At 37.0% G+C, this 21,319-nt stretch overlaps 1 protein-coding gene across 4 annotated transcripts in view; it reads left to right on the forward strand.

The window, feature by feature from the left end:
- Positions 1-25: 25 nt before the first annotated feature.
- PGM2L1 (phosphoglucomutase 2 like 1) overlaps positions 26-21,319 on the forward strand; it is a 54,878-nt gene continuing 33,584 nt past the window's right edge. For 2 of the 4 annotated variants that reach the window (XM_032356392.1, XM_032356394.1), the window contains exon 1: positions 27-432. In XM_032356392.1, coding sequence (XP_032212283.1) covers positions 322-432 — 111 coding nt within the window. In that variant the 5' untranslated portion in view covers positions 27-321. Of the gene's footprint in view, positions 433-653; positions 752-21,319 lie in introns of all 4 variants that reach the window. The other 2 variants (XM_032356393.1, XR_004288957.1) reach the window with 2 other exon arrangements.

A 21,319-nucleotide genomic window follows, 5' to 3' on the forward strand; every position in this document is an offset into this window, starting at 1 on the left:
GCGGCGGCGGCGGCGGCGGCGGCGGCGGCCACGACCCAGACATCTGGGACTGTTGTTGTTCTCTCGCTGTGCGACCGCCTCAGTCGGTTCGTGCAGAAAAAGACCTGGAGCTGGTTTGGTGGGAGCGGGCAGCCTCATCCCCCTCTTTTCTGCTTCCCCAAAGCTGCAGCAGGAGCTGGCTCAGACATCCCGTGGTTGGTCGGTCTCCGATGCCCTTCATTGAGGAGGGGGCGTCAGAACCCTGGTGAGCGCATCTCAGCCCCCCCCCCCAACCCAGTGTCTTCGCGGCCCCCCAGGCCCTCACACCCCAGTCTCGCTGCCATGGCTGAAAATGCAGAGGGGGACCTGAACTCCAACCTGCTCCACGCCCCCTACCACACCGGGGATCCTCAGCTAGACACGGCCATCGGGCAGTGGCTTCGTTGGGATAAGGTGGGTACCTGGTCAGCCCGGCATCAGCCCTGTCCTCCCGCATGCCCTCGCATACGCTGTCCGCCTTTTCCCGTCCCCACCCGGTGCTCGGCAGGCTGCAGAGGAGATGGCTCAAGCCACCGGGCGGGGACCAGCGGAGCCGGGCGTTGCCACCCACCTATGCTTGGGCCGCCTCCCCGGGACCGGCTGAGCAGGGCTGCCAGTAGTCTCCCTTTTTGCAGTGCGCGGGATGGCAGTCTCCCTTTCTCACCCACTCCCTGCCGTTCAACAGCACGTCGTCTCTCTCTCATAAAAAATAATTATAATTATCATCATCGTCGTAAGTTAAACCCTTCATAGAGCTATTTCCTTTCTCCTCCCTTGACTTCCTTCTCTGCAAACCTGAAAGTGGTTGTTGGTACCCTTTTTAGATGTCCTTAACCGCTCTCCGCTTTACTTCTGGTCTGGTGTGTTTCCACCTTCTGTCGCTAGGTAGTCACTGGTTTTTTATCACTCCCTGGTATTCTCTAGTATCACCTTTTGCTCTTGAGAAAGGTAAGCGTTCCTTTACCTCTTTATTTCTCTTGCCGGGAGTTATTTTCTGGAACTATCCTGTTCAAAGAATCATGTTTTCATGGTTTCACTTGATGTTCCCGATACGGAAGTGTTTTTGCTTTACCCATTCCTTTTCTTCCTCTACTCCTGCCACCGCCTCGGAGTTGTTGGGGTGATTTCATCATGTGAAGGCATATGTGAAGGATCTGTGAAAGCCAGAATTAAAATTCAGCTTTCTTACTTGTAGAAGAGGCCGTTGGTGACTCCAACAGGAGAACATGATCCAAGCTTTTGCTTGTCAAGTGCATTAAATGCATTTGTTGAAGTAGAGAAAGCAATGTATTTTAAATGGAATTAATAATAGTGAATTAAGGAATTAGTATGGCAGTATGTGAAACCATGTACACAAGAATTTTCTAAAGGATTTGCTTTCAGAAAAAAGTCTGATTTTCACTGATTTTTGCTTTCAGAAAAAGTCTGATTTTCATTAATATATTTAGCAAAAAATATTTATGGAGCATTGGGTCAATATTTTCCGAGCCTGTTAGGGATGAATACTGCTGGTGAGGAAATAGAAGGGTTTGACCTCAACAAGCCTTCAGTTAGCAGATAAGACCAACAAATAAGCAATTACAATAAGTTAGTTATTGTTGCTTGTTCATAGGCATCTCGGACATTCTGTTTTTCCTCTAGAGTGTAAACCAGTGCTTCTCAAAACCTAAAGTGCTTTAGATCACCTAGGGATCTAAAATGGAGATTCATATTTAATAGGCCTGGGGTAGGGTCTGAGATTCTGCCTCAAGAGTGAGCTCCCAGGTGATACCAGTGCTGCTGGTCTGTGGACCACGCTTGGAGTGGGAAGACTCGAGAGTGTTGTGATTCAAATATCAAATTAAAGAACTAACTCCCTTATTATAGGATTTGACCATAATATTTTTTTAAGTCAAGTGTGCAGAATTTTTGATATCTCATTAATTACCATAAGAATGTATAAAAAGCAAGTAACTTTAAAGCCATTTGCCCGAGGATAGCTTAGTACAAGAGCTAATGCTCAGCATACAATAAAAACAAATGTACTACAAACTGACTATATAAATGTCTCCAGCATGGAAACCTTACCAAATTGCAAATGAATGATAATCTTATATGTTTAATAAGGTTAGTTGTTTTATTTTAAAGCCATCTGCTTTCATTGGTATTTTCAGGAAATGAATGTTTTGGGGCACTTATGTGTCCCTGAAGAGAAAAGAGGACTCATGAAATTTGAAAACACTTGTAGAATTCCAACACAATTTAATTTGCTAGTAACTACTATGCATGTCAAAGCTTTTGATCCCAGCAATAGGAATTTGTTTTCATTGCCATGGGTGAGATCTTTTGTTCTTTTTAGGTGCCAGTTTTGACTATGCTTTTCCTAACGAGTCTTTGATTTTTTTAAAGATTGATTGAATGAAATAATATTTATTAATTGTCTATGCTGTGTCTAGATATTGGGATATATGAAAATATGAAAAGACTATAAAATTCATATAAACACAAAAAATAACACTGGGACAGTATTTGTGGCAATTAAACATTTATAGGCAGTCCTTACAGGAATTCAAAAGTAAGAGTGACCTGTGGGCTGGGATGATCAAGGAAGACTTTATAAAATGGGATACATTTAAAAAGACTGAGGGGGAACCTTCACTGAAAATAGAAGAGAAATTCTTAAATTATATTTAAAGTACCCTTTCTTTTCTTTTCTTTTCTTTTCTTTTTTTAGATTTTATTTATTTATTTGACAGAGAGAGAGATCACAAGTAGGCAAAGAGGCAGGCAGAGAGAGAGGGGGAAGCAGGCTCCCCACCCAGCAGAGAGCCCAAAGTGGGGCTCGATGCGGGGCTTGATCCCAGGACCCTGAGACCATGACCTGAGCTGAAGGCAGAGGCTTAGCCCACTGAGCCACCCAGGCGCCCCTAAAGTACCCTTTCTATATAAAGTACTAGCTAAAAAAAAAATACTAGCTAAAACCTGTGGAAGATACAAAAATGAAATAGATAGGGATTCTATCTTCAGAGAACGTAGAAGGGAAAATGAAACAAAAGCTCACAAAGGGAGCAACTAAGTGCCCTTGCCCAGGGAATAAATCTAAATAATTTTAATAATTATTTAATAAAAAGAAGTAATTAATTGATCCCTCTCATATGGGAAATAATACTTTTAATTGGTAAAAAAGGTGTATTTACTGTAGGTTGATAGTGTGGTTAACCTAGGCTATATCCCAGGGCACTGAAATTTAGAGTGCGGAAATGTGAAATAATGGATCAAACTTACAGCATTTATTATATTACACGCTGACAACAAATATTGTCTCTTAGAACAGAAACTGAGTTTACTACCTGATTAATATCTCTTTAGTGAAAAAAAGGAACCTATAAAATGTGGCTGATTCTTAATGACTCTGCTTGCCCATATCACCAAAATTGCTAGTTTTAGCTGTGGTAGGGTGGTGTACTTAGAAAAGTCTTCATGAAAAAAAGTATTATTTGTGTTAAACTCTCAGAATTAGTTAATATTTAGACTTGCCAACATAGAGAGGAGCTATTCCAAGCAGAGATAGAAACTTGGTGTACTTAGAGCATTTGTTTCTGCTGTAGCTTTGGGTAAGAGATAGAAATTTTTGGAAAGGTATGTGAGACCATGTCATAGAAGAGCTTTAGTATGTGTTTAGTGGCCTTGAATAAAGGTGTATGTAAGTGTTAAAAAGAAAATAATGCAATGAGACAGGGTTTTTATTGGGGCAGTCTGGCGTACCCCACATAGTTTCTATGTGGTGGCATTCTGTTGTTTAATTTACTGTAGTTCCTTATCTGACCCTGAGTTTTTATGCCTTCAGACTTTGTTAGTTTGTCTTGTCTCAGGATGGATTGACCCTCCTCAAGAAACTGAAACTGATGTCTGAATTCAGAATGCAGTTTTATTAATTTAGGGTATAGATGTAATATAAGTGGATTTGTCTCTAGTCAGGGTATTTGCTAGAGGTACCATAAGGGAAGTCAAAGACTAAGAAGATTTATAGTAATCATGAAATCAGATCACAGGGATTCAGATACATGCTTAAATGTTTAACAGCATTGGCCAGTAATAAGTAAATGCATCCATTTCTGTGATGGGACTATCCTACCACTGGAACCCAACAAGTCCGAAGTTCAAGGTGTTCCTTCTCCAGGTAATGCACAGATGACTCTTTTAAAGTGCTCTTTCCCTTCTATGCTCTAGGGCTAAAGCCTCCCACTTTCTTCCTATTTCTTTTTTTCAATGTTTTCATCATTCTATCACATAATAGACAAGTCTTGACTGGCCTAGAAGCCAGATTCTCTTTAATATGACAACCATTACCTGTTTCTGATCTACTGTAAATTTTAACTTTTTGAAAACAGATACAACGGAGATACTGAGTACTGCTCAAGTTTGGGTGTGTGAATGTGTGGGTGGGGGAGTGGGACAGTACTGAGCAGCGCTGTTCAGTCAGTTGGAGGAGCAACAGCTATAGATTGACGAAATGTGCAGGCAGAGATTGGCCATGGCATTTTGAGAAATAGAAAGTAGAGCACTCTGGTCTCAAAATGTAGGTCTATGTTGAGAAAGGATAGAATGTCAAGCTAAAGATGAGTTAGGTTAGGTTAGGGTTGAAATGCCTGAAACTAGAAATAAAAGACTTTAAGCCAGTGATTTTCCGATATCTAGCAGTGAAACTTTTTCAAGCAAAATATAGCCCAGGAAACTAGTGGTGAACGAATTCCCTTTTAAATCATCATTGTGTGATAGAAAATATATCCAAGAAGCACATCTACAAAGGCGGTCTAGTGTAATTTCATTGTATAGAGACCTGCAGAAGTTGTGGTAGAGCCTGGACCACAGCATCTATCTGCCACCTAGTTCAATCCAAGTTTTACAATACTAGTTTATATTACTTTTTTGGTTCACATTTTTCTAATTAACTTGGTCTTTAATCAATGAAGAGTATGGAATACATATGGTTTTATTAATTTGGGGGAAATATTAGTACTTACTAGTTGAATTTATTTGTGTAATGTTTCAAACTTTTGTAAAATGATCTAAATCTCATTTGATACTCACAGCAACCCTGAATGGTAGGCAAGCCAGGCAGTAGTTATCCCCATTTTTACAAGTAAATAAACTTAGTTTAAGAAAAGGTAAATGACTTACCCAAGGATGTATGACTTTTAAGCAGTAGAGTTGGGACTAGAATTAGAACCTGACCTTTACTCTAGTTTTCTTATTACTGCACTATACTCTATAACCTGAATATTTAGTAAATGTTAGTAACATACCCCAGGTTCAAGGACTTAATTTAAAGCTATTTTATTGGCTTTTGTTAAACCTGAGTAGGATGTAATTGCAGAATAAATGTCATGGAATTTTTTTAAAGAGCTGAATTTGCAGATCAACAGTTTGCTTTGGTCTCCCTGGCAACAGCATTCTCCCTCTGAGAAATTTAGTGCATATAAATAAGGGGTTGAATTTATTTTACTTCTTAGAAATGAAATTCCTTATTTCTTTTTATTTCCAGACTTTTTACATTTTCTCATCAGTTTCCACCATTTCATCTTCAAGGCATTTTTATTTATTTTAAAGAAATACATACTTATGAATAAAAAAAAAAGTACAAAATAGAACATAATAGAAAACAATGTACCTAACCACTTCTCATTTTTTATTTGCTCCTTAGAAGCCATTTTTAGCTGTTTGTTTTTAGTTATTCTCATGGTTACCATCAAAAGACTAAATAATATGCCAGTACCAGTAGTCCTTGACTTAGGTTATTATTTGTCAAATATGTGCTATAAAAACTCAGAGCTCACTTACACAATTCTCTATCTCTCCTAAATTTCAGTAGTTACGTTTTAGTTATTCTCTTAAAAGTTTAAATAATGTGCTTAGTGCTAACAAAGTCTACAGAACAATAAGCCAATTCACAAATCAGAGCTCCCAATTGACCATTTTATTTAAGAGGACACTGGCACTGACATGGATGAATTACCCCAATGTAAAGAAATCCCAGATGACCATAGTGCGCTAGATCCACACTGGGCTTCAGGAAATGTGTCTATGCCATAAATAATAAAAAGCTGGAAGATGTTAATGATATGGTGAAGATGGTGTGTTTTTCTGGCAACAACATTTAAAAAAGAAAGGCAGTTATCCATGGATAGTAGAGAAGAAGGGAGGGGAAGAAGGAGGGAAGAGGGTAGGAAGGAAGACCTGAGTAAGCAGGTTATGGTTTGAACATGAAGCAAACGAAAACAGGGCATGATTTTGAACAATGAATTGACAGAGTTTAAGAAAAAATGCATTTTGATCTCAATACCTTCAGGAAACATAGGTGGGCCTGAACAGAAGCAAATTTTATTCAAATCCACTACAGGGATTCACAATGAACAATATTTAGATGATCTTATGTTTACATTATGTTCAATTTTGAAGATCAACCTGAAGACAAAACATAAGATTTAGTAATTTTTTTATTGTGGCGAAAAAACATATAAACTAAAATTACCATCTTAATGATTTTTAAGTGTACAGTTCAGAAGTGTTAATTATATTACATTGTTGTGAAATGGATCTCTAGAACTTTTTCAGCTTGCAAATCTGAAACCCAGCTGTTACGTAAGTCCCCTTTTACTTCTCCCCTCACTCACTGGTAATCACAATTCTATTCCATTTCTGTGAATTTGACTACTTTAGATAGTTCATAAAAAGAGAATCGTACAGTATTTGTCTTTTTGTGACAGTTTATTTCACTTAGTATGATGTGTTAAAGGTTCATCTTGTTGTAGCCTATGACAGGATTTCCTTCTTTAAGGCTGAATAATATGGTCTATCACACTTCATATATCCTTTCATTCATCAGTGGACATTTGGGTTGCATCCACCCCCTGGCTGTTGTGAATAGTGCTGCTGTGAACACGGATGTGCAAATATCTCAAGACCCTGCTTTCAATTCTTAACCAACTGAGCCACCCAGGCATCCCACCTGCTTTCAGTTCTTTTAGCATATACCCAGAGTGGGATTGCTGGAACCAAATGTAGATGTTATTGGGATAAATAGGGTTTTGGCTTACTGTGCTTTGTTTCATGCTACTTTCTTTCAGAAATATGTTGAAATTTCATCTAGTCCTCAGTACCCATAGACCCCTTCCCCAGTTCTTTTGCATTATGGGTTTAGTCCTTTTATACCTTTACTCTCATGTAAAAAATTCTCAGGAAGATGAGGAGACAAGTGTTTGAGACTTTCATCTTCAACTGAAACTATTATTTTTTCAAATTAAAAATATACTTAAAACTGGAAGCAACCAAGGTGTCCTTCAGTAGGTGAATAGTTAAACAAACTTTGGTACATCAGTACAGTAGAATATTATTTATTGATTTTTTTAAAAAGTTATCAAGCCACAAAAAGAAATAATCTATCAAGCCACAAAAACATAGTTAAACTTTAAATACTTACTATTTAATGAAAGATGGCATTCTGAAAACGCTACATACTGTATGACTCTATATGTCATTCTGAAAAAGGTAAAACTATAGAGAAAATTTTTTAAAAAATTACCTGGGGAAAGAAAGGAGTGAAAAAAAAAAAAATTACCTGGGGCGCCTGGGTGGCTCAGAGGGTTAAAGCCTCTGCCTTCGGCTCAGGTCATGATCTCAGGGTCCTGGGATCGAGCCCCACATCGGGCTCTCTGCTCAGCAGGGAGCCTGCTTCCCTTCCTCTCTCTCTACCTCCCTCTCTGCCTACTTGTGATCTCTGTCTGTCAAATAAATAAATAAAATCTTAAAAAAAAAATTACCTGGGGAAAGGAAGGAGCACAAGGGATTTTTAGAGCAGTTAAGCTATACTTGTTTGATACTGTAATGTGCAATACATTATGTATTTGTTACTACCCATATGTAAACTATGGACTTTAGTTCATAGTATTGGATCAATATTGGATCAATTACAACAAATGTACCACACTAATACAAGATGTTCACAACAGGGGAAACTGAAGAGAACACCTTGTACTATCTGCTCAATTTTCTTTTTATTTATTTATTTGACACAGAGAGAAATCACAAGTAGGCAGAGAGACAGGCAGAGTAGGGGAAGGAGGCTCCCTGACAAGCAGAGAGCCGGATGCGGGGCTCGATCCTAGGACTCTGAGACCGTGAACTGAGCCCAAGGCAGAGGCTTAACCCTGAACCACCCAGGTGCCCCTATCTTTTCTTTCTTAAAGGATTTTTGATTAGTTCCTTCAAGTTTTCTACGAGGCCATTAGAAAGCCTATGTGGAGGGGCACCTGGGTGGCTCAGTGGGTTAAAGCTGCTGCCTTCGGCTCAGGTCATGATCTCAGGATTCTGGGATTGAGCCCCACATGGGGCTCTCTGCTCAGCGGGGAACCTGCTTCCTCCTCTCTCTCTCTCTCTCTCTGCCTACCTCTCTGCCTACTTGTGATCTCTATCTGTCAAATAAATATAAAATTAAAAAAAAAAGAAAGCCTATGTGGATATATCCTTGATCTAGAATTATTTTCCCTCTTTCTTTCCTGTTTAAAAAATCAGAGCCTAGAGAACCTGATGAAAAGGAATTTGTCTTCATTTGATTCTTTCAGATTTTACTTGTAAGATACATTGAACTAACCAAAGAATGTAAGTATTATATTTCACCATTTTAGATTTTCATAGTCCCTCCCTGGATTATCTATATTAGATTTCTTTAATTGTCTTAGAGAGACAGCATGATTTGCTTGTTTAATTGTTTTTACATATTTCATGTGTCTGGTTGTTTTTTATAAATATATTTTCCCCAGAATGAAAGATTGAGACATAATTTAGTGCAGATTATACTAAAATATTTTTTTTCATTAGTCAATTTCTATTTACTGCCAGTTAGTACTGAGAGAGTTAATGGAGAAAAGAATATTTTTCTGGTGGAAAAGAAGAGACAGGTAGGTCACCATAGCTAATCCTGCATGGGACCTTTTACACCAGATAATTTAGTGAGCACTGGATCTTACCAAACAAAACTATGGCATGGTCATATCAAATGTCCTGAAGAATATGAAAATTATAATGTAAATGAAAAATCCTATGCTTCTCAGATACATAGGCCTTTTAGCTTTCAGCTAATCATAAGATCTCTTTAATGTAAATAGTGGTTTTATTTTATGATTTCTGCTTCACATTTTTCTCATGTCATTTTCCATCTGAAATGTTTCATTATTAATGCAGATAAAATTTAGAAAAAACCTAAATGCCTACCAAAGGGAAAGGATAAACAAATTGGAACACTGCAACAGTTGAATACACTAGATCAGGGATGAATGGATAAAGAAGTTATGGTATATATACACCATGGAATATTATTCTACCATAAAAAATGACAACACTACCATTTGTGACAACATAGATGGAGCTTGAAGGCATTATGCTAAGGGGAAATAGACAGACAAGAACAACAAAGACTATATGGTCTTACTTACATGTGGAATCTAAAAAAACACAGCAAACTCATAGATCAGATTTGTGGTTACCAGATGGGGGATATATATGCAGAATTAAAGGAAGATGGTCAAAGGGTATATAAATTTCTGGTTATAAGTCAGTACTAGGGATGTAATGGACAATATAATTATAGCTTACACTACTGTATGATATATTGGAAAAGTTGTTAAGAAAGTAGATCTAGGGGCACCGAGGTGGCTTGGTTGAGTATCCAACTCTTGGTTTCAGCTCAGGTCATGCTCTCACGGTTGGGAGATTTAGCCCCACATTGGGCTCCAGGCTCAGTGGGAAATCTGCTCAAGATTCTTTTCCACTCCCTCTCCTTTTGCTCCTTCTGTTTCTCTCTCTAAAATAAATAAATAAATCTTTAAAAATAATAGTAGATTCTAAGAGTTTTCATCACAAAGAAAATTTTTTCCCTTTTATTGTATCTATCTAAGATGGATATTAACCAAACCTATTATGCTAATCATTTCACAATACATTGAATAGCATGAAGGTTGGGGTGCCAACACCGCAAGCAGTCGAAAATCTGCATTTAACTTTTGACTCCCAAAAAACTTAATAATAGGGGCGCCTATTGGCTCAATGGGTTAGAGCCTCTGCCTTCAGCTCGGGTCATGATCTCAGGGTCCTGGGATCGAGCCCCACGTCGGGCTCTCTGCTCAGCAGGGAGCCTGCTTCCCTTCCTTTCTCTCTGCCTACTTGTGATCTGTCTGTCAAATAAATAAATAAAAATCTTTTAAAAAAAACCCAAAAACTTAATAATAGGCTTCTTTTCACCAGAAGCCTTAATGATAACACATATTTTGTATGTTATATGTATTGCAAAATATATTCTTACAAAAGAATAAAACTAGACAAAAGAAAATCATAAAGGGAAAATAAATTCACAATTTTGTACTAATTTTACTAAAAAAAATTTGCATATAAGTGGACCTGCTCAGTTCAAACGTGTGTTGTTCAAAGGTTGATTGTATATATAAATTAAACCATCATGCTGTGTATCTTTTTTTTTTTTTTTAAAGATTTTATTTATTTATTTGACAGAGAGAAATCACAAGTAGTCAGAGAGGCAGGCATAGAGAGAGAGAGAGGGAAGCAGGGCCCCTGCCGAGCAGAGAGCCCGATGTGGGACTCGATCCCAGGACCCTGAGATCATGACCTAAGCCGAAGGCAGCGGCTTAACCCACTGAGCCACCCAGGCACCCCATGCTGTGTATCTTAAACTTACAGTGATGTCAGTTGTTTCTCAGTAAAACAGGAACAAAAAACATATATATAGATCTATATGTATTGAAAGGATATCCAAGATATATTAAGTGAAATAAGCAAGTTGCAGAACAGTTTGTGCCATATGATACCCTATATATAAAAAAAAAAGAAAGCAAAACTCTCCCCAGTAAAGATCTGGAAGGATACATCACAACAGTACTGGCTCCCCCTACAGGAGGGGCCAGGGACGGATGGTAATAGTCAAAGACTTGTTTAGCTTTATACGAATTATTAGGTTTTTTTTAAAAAAGATTTTATTTATTTATTTGATGGAGACACAGCAAGAGAGGGAACACAAGCAGGGAAGGTTAGAAAGGGAGAAGCAGGTTTCCTATTGAGCAGGGGGCCCAATGTGGGGCTCGATTGGAGGACTTTGGGATCGTGACCTGATCTGAAGGCAGACACTTAATGGCTGAGCCACTGAGGCACCCCTGTATTATTAGTATTTTATTAAGTAGGAAAATGTATGGATATAGTTCAAAATTAATAATAATATTTAAAATACAAATAAAGAGGGGCACCAAGGTGGCTCAACTTTTTAAGCATCTGACTCTTCATCTCAGCTCGTGTCTTAATCTCAGGGTGGTGAGTTCAAGCCCTGCACTGGGCTCCATGCTGGGTTTGAAGCCTACTTAAAAAAATAAAATAAGATACAAATGGGGCACCTGGGTGGCTCAGTTGTTAAGCATCTGCCTTGGGCTCAGGTCATGATCCCAAGGTCCTGGGATGGGCCCCGAATTGGGCTCCATGCTCAGCGGAGAGCCTGCTTCTCCCTCTCCCACTCCCTCTGCTTGTATTCCCTTTCTCACTGTGTCTCTATCAAATATTTAAAAAAATGATACAAGTAAAGAACAATTAATGGTCAACTATCTGACACTGCTTTTTAAGAGCCATAGAAATTGAAAGTCAGGAAGACTACGTAACAAATAGAATTGGAGCTGGGCCTTGAAGGATAGATAAATAAGATAGAAATAGATGATGAATATGGGAACAGGAAATTTAAGGTGGGAGAAATAGAAAAATAAAATGGAAAACGAAACTGATCAGGGAAATGAAACTGAATGGGCAGTGTGGAAAAGAATAATGATTTTTTTTTAATTTTAGCTCAAGTATAGTGTATGGATTGCTGTGGCAGTGAAGATTACATAAAGGAGGAGCTCCTGGGTATCATCTGCATTTGGCCCAGGGCTAGATCCCAGGGTGGAGCTCTCTGCTCAGTGGGAAGTCTGCTTCTCCCTCTCCCAATGACCCTCCTCTTGCTCCTGACCTCTCTCTCTCAAAGGAATAAATTTTTAAAAAACAATCTAAAAAAAAAAAAAAGATTACGTAAAGGAAAAAGGAAATTTCTTGTTTATTGAGTGATCATGTGCCAGATATGTTAATAGATGCTTTCATATAAAAAAAAAAAAAAAAAAACACAAAACCCACAAAAAACCTCTTAATCTTTCAAGGATTGTTTGAGGTAGTTATTCCCATTTTTTTTTTTTTAACCCTGTATCCAAACTTAGATTCAGAGAAATGGAGAGAGTATTTCAATCTGAAAAGATTTTGATCTCTGGCTTTTGGAGCCTAATTCCTAACCTTTATATTTGATATAAATGGAACTGGGCTTTAGTGTTGGTTCTTGGCTGATTAGTCTGGCAGTATGTAATTAGGATGAGATGGGTTGGAGATGTGGAGGGTAGCCTGGAGACTCTTCTAGAATTATGGGTAACAGAGTTTTACATTAGGATGATTATAGAGCCTTCCAACGAATTAAAGAAGTAATGAGCCTTTTTAATAAATTGACCTCTCCTTTATAAAAACACAGAATGAGGGGTGCCTGGGTGGCTCAGTGGGTTAAAGCCTCTGCCTTCGGCTCAGGTTATGATCTTGTGATCTCTCTGTCTCTGTCAAATAAATAAACAAAATCTTAAAAAAAAATAAATAAATGAAAATACAGAATGATAAGCATCTCCTATTTTGTTACAATATTTTGCTAAATTTGAATCTGATCTCCTTTTTAAAGAAATAAATTACAGGTTCAGTTTAAATTCCCATATCCACTTAACTGATCCCATTTTCCTCTCCTTCCATTTTTCTCCGAAGTAAACAAGGCATATCTAAGAATACTAGAGTTTTGTCTAAATTTCCTCTTTGGTTGAAAATAGCTTTGTTTTTCATTTAATTCAAAGTCAAGATAACCTTGGAAGCTGAACAGCTCCTTTAAAAAAAAAAATCACTTGGTCAAAACTATTTCAGTGCTTGAAAATACTCAAATCCCAAAATTGAAGTATTGTGTTTTTTATAATATGTAAATAGTTAATATATAATTTTAAAAAAATATTTTATTTATTTATTTGACAGAGATCACAAGTAGGCAGAGAGGCAGGCAGAGGAGAGGAGGAAGCAGGCTCCCTGCTGAGCAAAGAGTCCAATGCAGGGATCTATCCCAGGACCCTGAGATCATGACCTGAGTTGAAGGCAGAGGCTTAACGCACTGAACCACCCGGGTGCCCCCGCCCTTTTTTGATAATACTCTCCTCAGGTCCCAATATTCTTATCACTAGTGTTTTACAAATGAGGAAACTAAAGAACAGAGAGGTTCAATTACTTGTCCAAGATCACGCAGCTAGTTAATGGTGGCTGTGGGATCAGAACCCAGGCAGATGGGCTCTATTCGCCGAACCCCCGTGATAGTGGTTTAAACTCTTGCTGGACCTGAAGATATAGGGGGAGACTGGAGTGGAGTTTAAGCATAACAAACTGGGTGTGTGTGTGGGACTTTGTTACATGCCAAGCACTGTTCTGAGCTTTTTTTTTTTTTGAGAGAGAGAGCAGAAATGGAGAGGGGAGGAGAAGAGGGAGAAGCAGGCTCCCCGCTGAGCAGGGAGCCTGATGGGCTGGAGCCCAGGACCCTGGGATCATGACCTGAGCCAAGGCAGAGCATTTAACCCACTGAGCCACCCAGGTGCCCCTATAACTTTTGAAAATGTGGATACTGTTAACTTTTGCCTAAATAGTACCAGAAGGTATAGTTCCTTAACAAAATGCAAGTCAACAATAAAATAACATCAAATACAGCCAAAGATGTTCACTAGGTAGAAATGTCATATTTTACGGGGCGCCTGGGTGGCTCAGTGGGTTAAAGCCTCTGCTTTCGGCTCAGGTCATGATCCCAGAGTCCTGGGATCGAGCCCCACATTGGGCTCTCTGCTCAGCAGGGAGCCTGCTTCCTCCTCTCTCTCTGTCTGCCTCTCTGCCTACTTGTGATCCTGTCTGTCAAATAAATAAATAAATCTTTAAAAAAAAAGAGAGAAATGTCATATTTTACAAAGATAGTAAGTTTCATTTGTGGTTTCTGTAAAATTAGATTCATACTTACGTAGAATTATGATGTAAATATCCCAAACATCAAGGAACTTTTACATAATTATCAGGAAAAACTTAAAAGTAAGAGAGTTGATATGCTACTACAGTGCATCTCACACCCATGACTTTATTTTTGTAATTTGCATGTCTTTTAAAAAAAAAAAAACAACTCTGCTTCATGAAGAGAATTAGGTATCTTTCAAGTTTTGTATTTTTAACATTAAATTATATTTTTCAAATGTTTTATAAAGGTAATTGAAAAAAAACCACCTAATATTGTTTGTTATTAATTCATACTTTATAATGTAAAACCCTCTGCTTCTGGGTTTATGCATATTTCCTCTACTTCAAACTCAGCTTTAGGGCTTTTCTGTATACTTTTTTTTAAGTCAGGCTTATTGAGGTATAACTTGCATTTACATAATGGACAGTAAGTTTCATTCTTTTAAGTGTTCCATTTAATGAATTTTGAAAAGTGTATACAATTGAATAACAATCAACATCACAAAGAGCATTTGTATCACTGCAAAAAGTTCCCTCCTGCCCCTTTTGTAGTGAATCCCCTTGCTCCAACCCCTTTCAATCACTGATCTAATTTTGTCCTGTAGTTTTTGTTAACTGAGATATTATTCACATAATGTGAAATAAAATTTACCACTTTAAAATGAATGATTCAGTGGGTTTTAGTATATTCAAGGGGTTGTGCAATTGTTACCACTATCTAATTCCCAAACATTGTAATCATCCCAGAAAGAAACCCCGTACCCATTAGTAGTCACTCCCTGTTCCTTCTCCCCCACCCCAGCTCCTGACAACCACTCATCTGTCTAAATTTGCCTATTCTGGACCTTTCATATAAATGGAAGTATACTATTGTTGTATGTGACTTTTGTGTCTGCGTTCTTTCACTTAGCATATTTTCAAAGTTCATCTATACTGTAGCACAAATCAATACTTATTACAGTGAATTGTCTATTTATATATCTTCTTTAGTGAATCCTTTGCCTGTTTCTTAATTTTTTTTTAAGACTTTATTTATTTGAGAGTAGGAGAGAGCATGAGCAGGGGTGCTACCAAGGGGCAGAAGGAGAAGGAGAAGCAGACTCCACACTGAGGAGAGATCTTGACTCTGGGTTTATTCCAGGGGCTTGATCCCAGGACCCCAAGTTCGTGACCCTAGTGGAAGTCAGATACGCAACCAACTGAGCCATTCAGGGATCCCTCCTTTGCCCCTTTTAAAATTGGGTTGTCTTTTTATTGTTGAGTTGTAATAGTTCTTTATTGTCCCTATAGTTTGCCTTTGGAGAAATCATGCAATATGTAGACTTTTCATGTCTAGCTTCCTTCACTTAACATAATGCTTGTGAGATTTATCCATTTTGTTGTCTATTTCAGCAGTTTATTCCTTTTTATTGCTAAATGTTATTCCATTTTATGGATGTACAACAATTTTTTTTATTCATTCTGTTGATGGACAGCAGGTTTCCACTGTTGAGAATAAATCTATTATTAAAATTCATTTACAGAAAAAAAATTCATTTACAGGTCTTTGTGTGAACATGTTTCAAACATTTCTCTTGGGTAGATGCCTCATGGAATTACTATTAAAAATTTACTGAGAGGGACGCCTGGGTGGCTCAGTTGGTTAAGCAGCTGCCTTCGGCTCAGGTCATGATCCCAGGGTCCTGGGATTGAGTCCCACATCGGGCTCCTTGCTCGGCAGGGAGCCTGCTTCTCCCTCTGCCTCTGCCTGCCTCTCTGTCTGCCTGTGCTCGCTCGCGCTCTCTCCCTCTGTCTCTGAAAAATAAATAAAATCTTTAAAAAAAAAAATTTACTGAGAAATTTAAAAATAATTATTGGCTGTTGAATTTTTCAAATGCTTTCTCTGTATCTACTGAGGTGATTTTTCTATTTTTTTTAATTTTTTTTAATTTTTTTATTTTTTTTAAAGATTTTATTTATTTATTTGACAGAGAGAGATCACAAGTAGGCAGAGAGGCAGGCAGAGAGAGAGGAGGAAGCAGGCTCCCTGCTGAGCAGAGAGCCCGATGTGGGACTCGATCCCAGGACCCTGAGATCATGACCTGAGCCGAAGGCAGTGGCTTAACCCACTGAGCCACCCAGGCGCCCCTCTATTTTTTTTTAAATTAAGACTTTATTTTTGATTTTTTAAAAAATATTATTTATCTATTTATTTATTTATTTATTTGACAGACAGAGATCACAAGTAGGCAAAAAGGCAGGCAGAGAGAGAGGAAGGGAAGCAGACTCCTGGCTGAGCAGACAGCCCGATTCGGGGCTCAATGCCGGACTCCATCCCAGAACTCTGGGATCATGACCCGAGCCAAGGCAGAGGCTTTAACCCACTGAGCCACCCAGGTGCCCCAAGACCTTATTTTTTAAGAAGCAGTTTTAGTCAAGAAAAGTATGTGTCAGAATACATAAAGAAAAAGAACAAACATTTGAAATGCTTTATTTTGACTGCCTTATATGAGAAATATTTTTTGTTTAAAGCTTAATACATACTTGAATATGACTATGTTATTGAACAGTAAAGAAAAAAGACTATGCCTATGTAATCTTCAGTTTTGAAATATAATCAACATTTTGATCTTTCATAATAATTTTGATATATTTAGTATTATACTTAAATGATAATATAGTATATTTGGAATTGTATTTTCTGCTTTTTGAGTAGTTAGAATCTTTATTTCCTGGATACAATTTTTATATTAATTAACTGGTTATTTCTCAAATTTTATTAAGCCAATTCTTATTAATGACATCTCATTTTATATGACAAGAATAGTCATTCAAATTTATTTAAGCCAATTTAATTTATGCTAATTTCTATAATCTTTTTAAATGAGAAATTATTTTACTTATATCTGTAATCTAAAACACAAAACAAATGAACAAACAAAAACCAGAAACAGACTCATAAATACAGAGAACAAACTGGTGGTCCCCAGAGGGGAGGGGGTGGGGGCATATGCAGAATACACAAGAGGGATTGAGAAATACAAACTTCTAGTTATAAAATAAACAAGTCATGGAGAGGAGGAGTATAGCACAGGGAATATAGTCAATAATACTGTATTGTATTAACATATGGTGACAGATGGTATAACTACATTTATCATGGTGAGCATTGTGTAATCTATTGAATTTTCAAATCACTATTTTATACTTAAAACAATATAATGTATGTCAATTATACTTCTGTATGAAAAATAAATTTTAAAGATGGAGAAATAAAATTTAGAATTATACAAAGACCTTTAAATGGGAAAAAATTATTGATTAGCAAGAGTATATTTTGGACTCAATAAGGAAGCAGCTGGTTGGGAAAACATGTTCTACTCCAAGTCTCTAGATTTGGATCTTCAAACTGGCTGACCCTCAGAAGTAAATGTCAGTTGTGTTTACCCTTTGGATTTTCAGATTGCAGTTTCCTATTTTAACTTCTGTTTAGAAATAAGCTTAAATATTTTTTCTCTGTAGTTTTATAAAATGGGTGTTTATTGTTTAGACAGCAGCCTCTGTCAGTAAAATATTAAAATGTTATTTGTAGCTTTGCAATTTTAGCTATATTTGAGCCACTAAAAAGTCAATTTTGTATATTGCCTCATCCTTTTTTTTTCTTTTTACTTTTTTTTTTTTTAAAGATTTTATTTGTTTATTTGACAGACAGAGATCACAAGTAGGCAGAGAGGCAGGCAGAGAGGGAGGGAGGAAGCAGGCTCCCCGCTGAGCAGAGGGCCCAATCCTGGGATCATGACCTGAGCCAAAGGCAGAGGCTTTAACCCACTGAGCCACCCAGGCACCCTTTCTTTTTACTTTATTACTTGTTTCAGGGGTACAGTTCTGTGATTTATCCATCTTACACAAGTCACAGTGCTCCCCAAAGCACATACCCTCCCCAGTGTCCATTGCCTCATCTTTATATATATAACAATATTAAGGTTTGAATTGTGAATATATATTGTGTTTTTTTAGATCTGTTCTAATCTTCTAAACAATGAAGGTCACATTTTAAATTATTTTTATGCTGTTAGGTTTAGTACTAGAATATTAATAGAGTAGATTCAAGTTGTATAAAAATTATACAAATATTAGGTTTATAAAAGAAGTAGGAACTAAGATTTATAGGTGAATTTCTCATTGACAAACTTGATTTGTTTTATATAATGATGATTAATTACTTTTACATCCTTTTATACATATTTACCTTTATTACACATAAATAATACAGAAACCCTCTAATTACGTACAGAATAGGTTCAGAAAAGCTCGGGTGAGTCCAAAAAAATCCTTCGTAAGTGAGTACTAATACTTTCATTTCATGGCAGGCAGGGTTGGAGTGACTTTGGTCTGGTATATAGCTTTATTCACATCTATGAGAGTTTGTAAGAAGTTTGTTAGAAGAGGTACTTCTGTGTGTGTGTGTGTGTGTGTGTGTGTGTGTGTGTGTGTGTGTGTGTGTATTGCCACTTGTGTGTGTGTGTGTATTGCCACTTGTGTGTGTGTGTGTGTGTGGAAATCGGTTCTTTCATGTTTTCTTTGAATTTGGGCCTTATGGACTACGCTATGGAAAAAACAGAACTCCACAGAGTTTTATGTAAGAGGATACTTTCTTTTCTTCATTTCTATATAAAGTTGCAGCAATCCATAGGATTAGAACCTAAAGGAAAATTTTGGGTTAACAGGTAAAATTTGAAAATAATGCCTGGCTTTAATTCTGTATTCTTTAGCTTTCTGATTTCCTACTCAACAATCAGCTTTACTCCTGATGAAGTATAGAAAATGCTAGCAGTCACTAAAATCTTTTTGGATTTTCTTCAGGATTACTTTTTTGGGGTACTGAAATTATTAGGATTCTAAAATATTCTGGCTAAGAGCAAATTTAGTTCAGATTGAATGCATTTACTTTCTAAATAATTAATTTTCATTTTATATGTAGATCAACAAGTGCATTAGCAAAAAGTATGTACATCATATAACTTCTCCACAGACTTACAGTATAATTTGAGAGGCTTTCTCTACAGTTGACACCAGTTGAATCATTTTTTTCTCTTTTGACTGATTAGGCTGTTCCTACTCTCAAGTAATGAGTGCGTGATAAATAAGGGAGCACATTTATTAAGCAAACAATAATTTGTATTTGAGGAAGATCCAATGTATGTTTTATTAATAGCCCTCTGTGGGTGCTGTTCTAAAAAGAACAATTTGTGAGGTAAAAAGTAGACACACAAGTAGTTTTCCCTCAGCGATCATAGATACTTACCTAGTTTTTACCATAAAATAAGTAAGACATCATAAAATATCCAAACAGTACCAAGGATGTACAAGTAAAAATAATTGCAATAAAATAAAATAATATAAATTGTAATAAAATAATTACAATTAAAAATAATTCTACCTCAGACCTCACTCCTGGTTTCCCCATCAGAGATAATCACTATTTTTAGTCTCTTATATTTGCATGGAGTATTTCTGGAATGATCTATATGTATACACATACCTCTTTTTACACAGATTAAAGCACTTTATACACGCTTCTGCTTTTCACTTAATACATCTGACTTCTCTGTAGAAATAGTATTTAAAAATAATTTGTAGTTCTTTAGAACCTTCATATATGATAGCTTATAAAAATCATAGTCATTTGAAGATTTTTAACAACAAAATACAAAAAAAAAACCAACAAAAAAATACAAATTCATCTGAATGGAAAATATAATCATGGCTACATAGAGAGCCCTTCAGGTATATTTTAAAACATTTGAGACATCAGTATCTAATTTAAAATTGTCTACCTATGAAATAGTGGAGAAACCTAAAGTAGATTTCATATGCCTGTCACTGTAATCGCTTAGCACTGTTTACAATAAAAATATATTTATGTCTAATGCATCATGATTTTTAATCCATTTCTATTTTTTCTCTAATTTACAGGCTCTTTCAGAGCCAGGAATTAGGTTAGGACTGGTTGTGATGTTTGTAACAGAGAATAGAATTTTTAGGCCCTACTCTAGTAGCTGTGCAGTTGAACATTAGGAAGTACTCAGTAACCTAATAGTATTCATGTCTGGTAGATCATTTTTATTTAGCTGTAATTAAAAAGAATAATGTTTTACCTTATAGTTGGAGTTTATTATTATTAGAAGCATTATTAGCCTGCTCTACATAATTGTTTTGTTGTTTATAGTGAGGTGGTATAGGATTTAGAGCCAGACCAACCTGGATTCAAATCCTGTCTAGACCTCTAATATTTGTTCAGTGTTACTAGGCTCCCTCTCTAAATCTTAAGTTCTTTATCAATGCAATGGTAATAATACTACTACCAGTAAAATGCTGCAATAAACATTCTTACATGAATAAATCTTTTTGTTTGGGTGAAGATATTGCTGTGGACAGAGAAATTTATGGGCCAAAATGTACATGCAGTTTAAATTTTGATAGTGGCTGCAAACTCTAAAAGGACTACCCCAATTTTTAAAATTATTTATTTAATTTTAGTAATTTCTGTGTCCAGTGTGGGGCTCAAACTCAATCCCAAGATCAGGAGTCATATGCTCTTCTAACTAAGCCAGTCAGGTCCCCCAGGACTACCCCAATTTCAGTGTCACTAACTATGTGACACTGTCATGTACCCTCTACAGAATGCAGGTGTTTTTAGTGTTTAATTTTTGCCATTCTTATGCTTTCTTTTTTTAAGATTTTATTTTATTTATTTGACAGAAGAGAGATCACAAGTAGGCAGAGGGGCAGGCAGAGAGAAAGGGGGAAGCAGGCTCCCTGCTGAGCAGAGAGCCCGATGTGGGGCTCCATCCCAGGACCCTGAGATCATGACCTGAGCCTAAGGCAGAGGCTTAACCCACTGAGTGACCCAGGTGCCCCTTACATTTGTATTTAAGTGTTAGCCCTCTTCAAGTCTCTTTGACCTCTGTCAAATCTGGTGGTATCTTAGACATTAGAATAATAAATAGTAGCACAGGTAATCTTATTGTTTAGATTCTTATCTTAATAGCTATTCCTATTTTGGGGCATCAGGGTGGCTCAGTTGGTTAAGCATCTGCCATATGCACAGGTCCTGATCTCAGGGTCCTCTGCCCCTCCCTGGCTTGTGCACATGGCATGCTTTCTTTCTCTCTTTCAAATAAATAAAATCTCGAAAAAA

The sequence above is a fragment of the Mustela erminea genome, chromosome 9 (assembly GCF_009829155.1).
Source record: "Mustela erminea isolate mMusErm1 chromosome 9, mMusErm1.Pri, whole genome shotgun sequence".
Taxonomy (NCBI): Eukaryota; Metazoa; Chordata; class Mammalia; order Carnivora; family Mustelidae; genus Mustela; species Mustela erminea.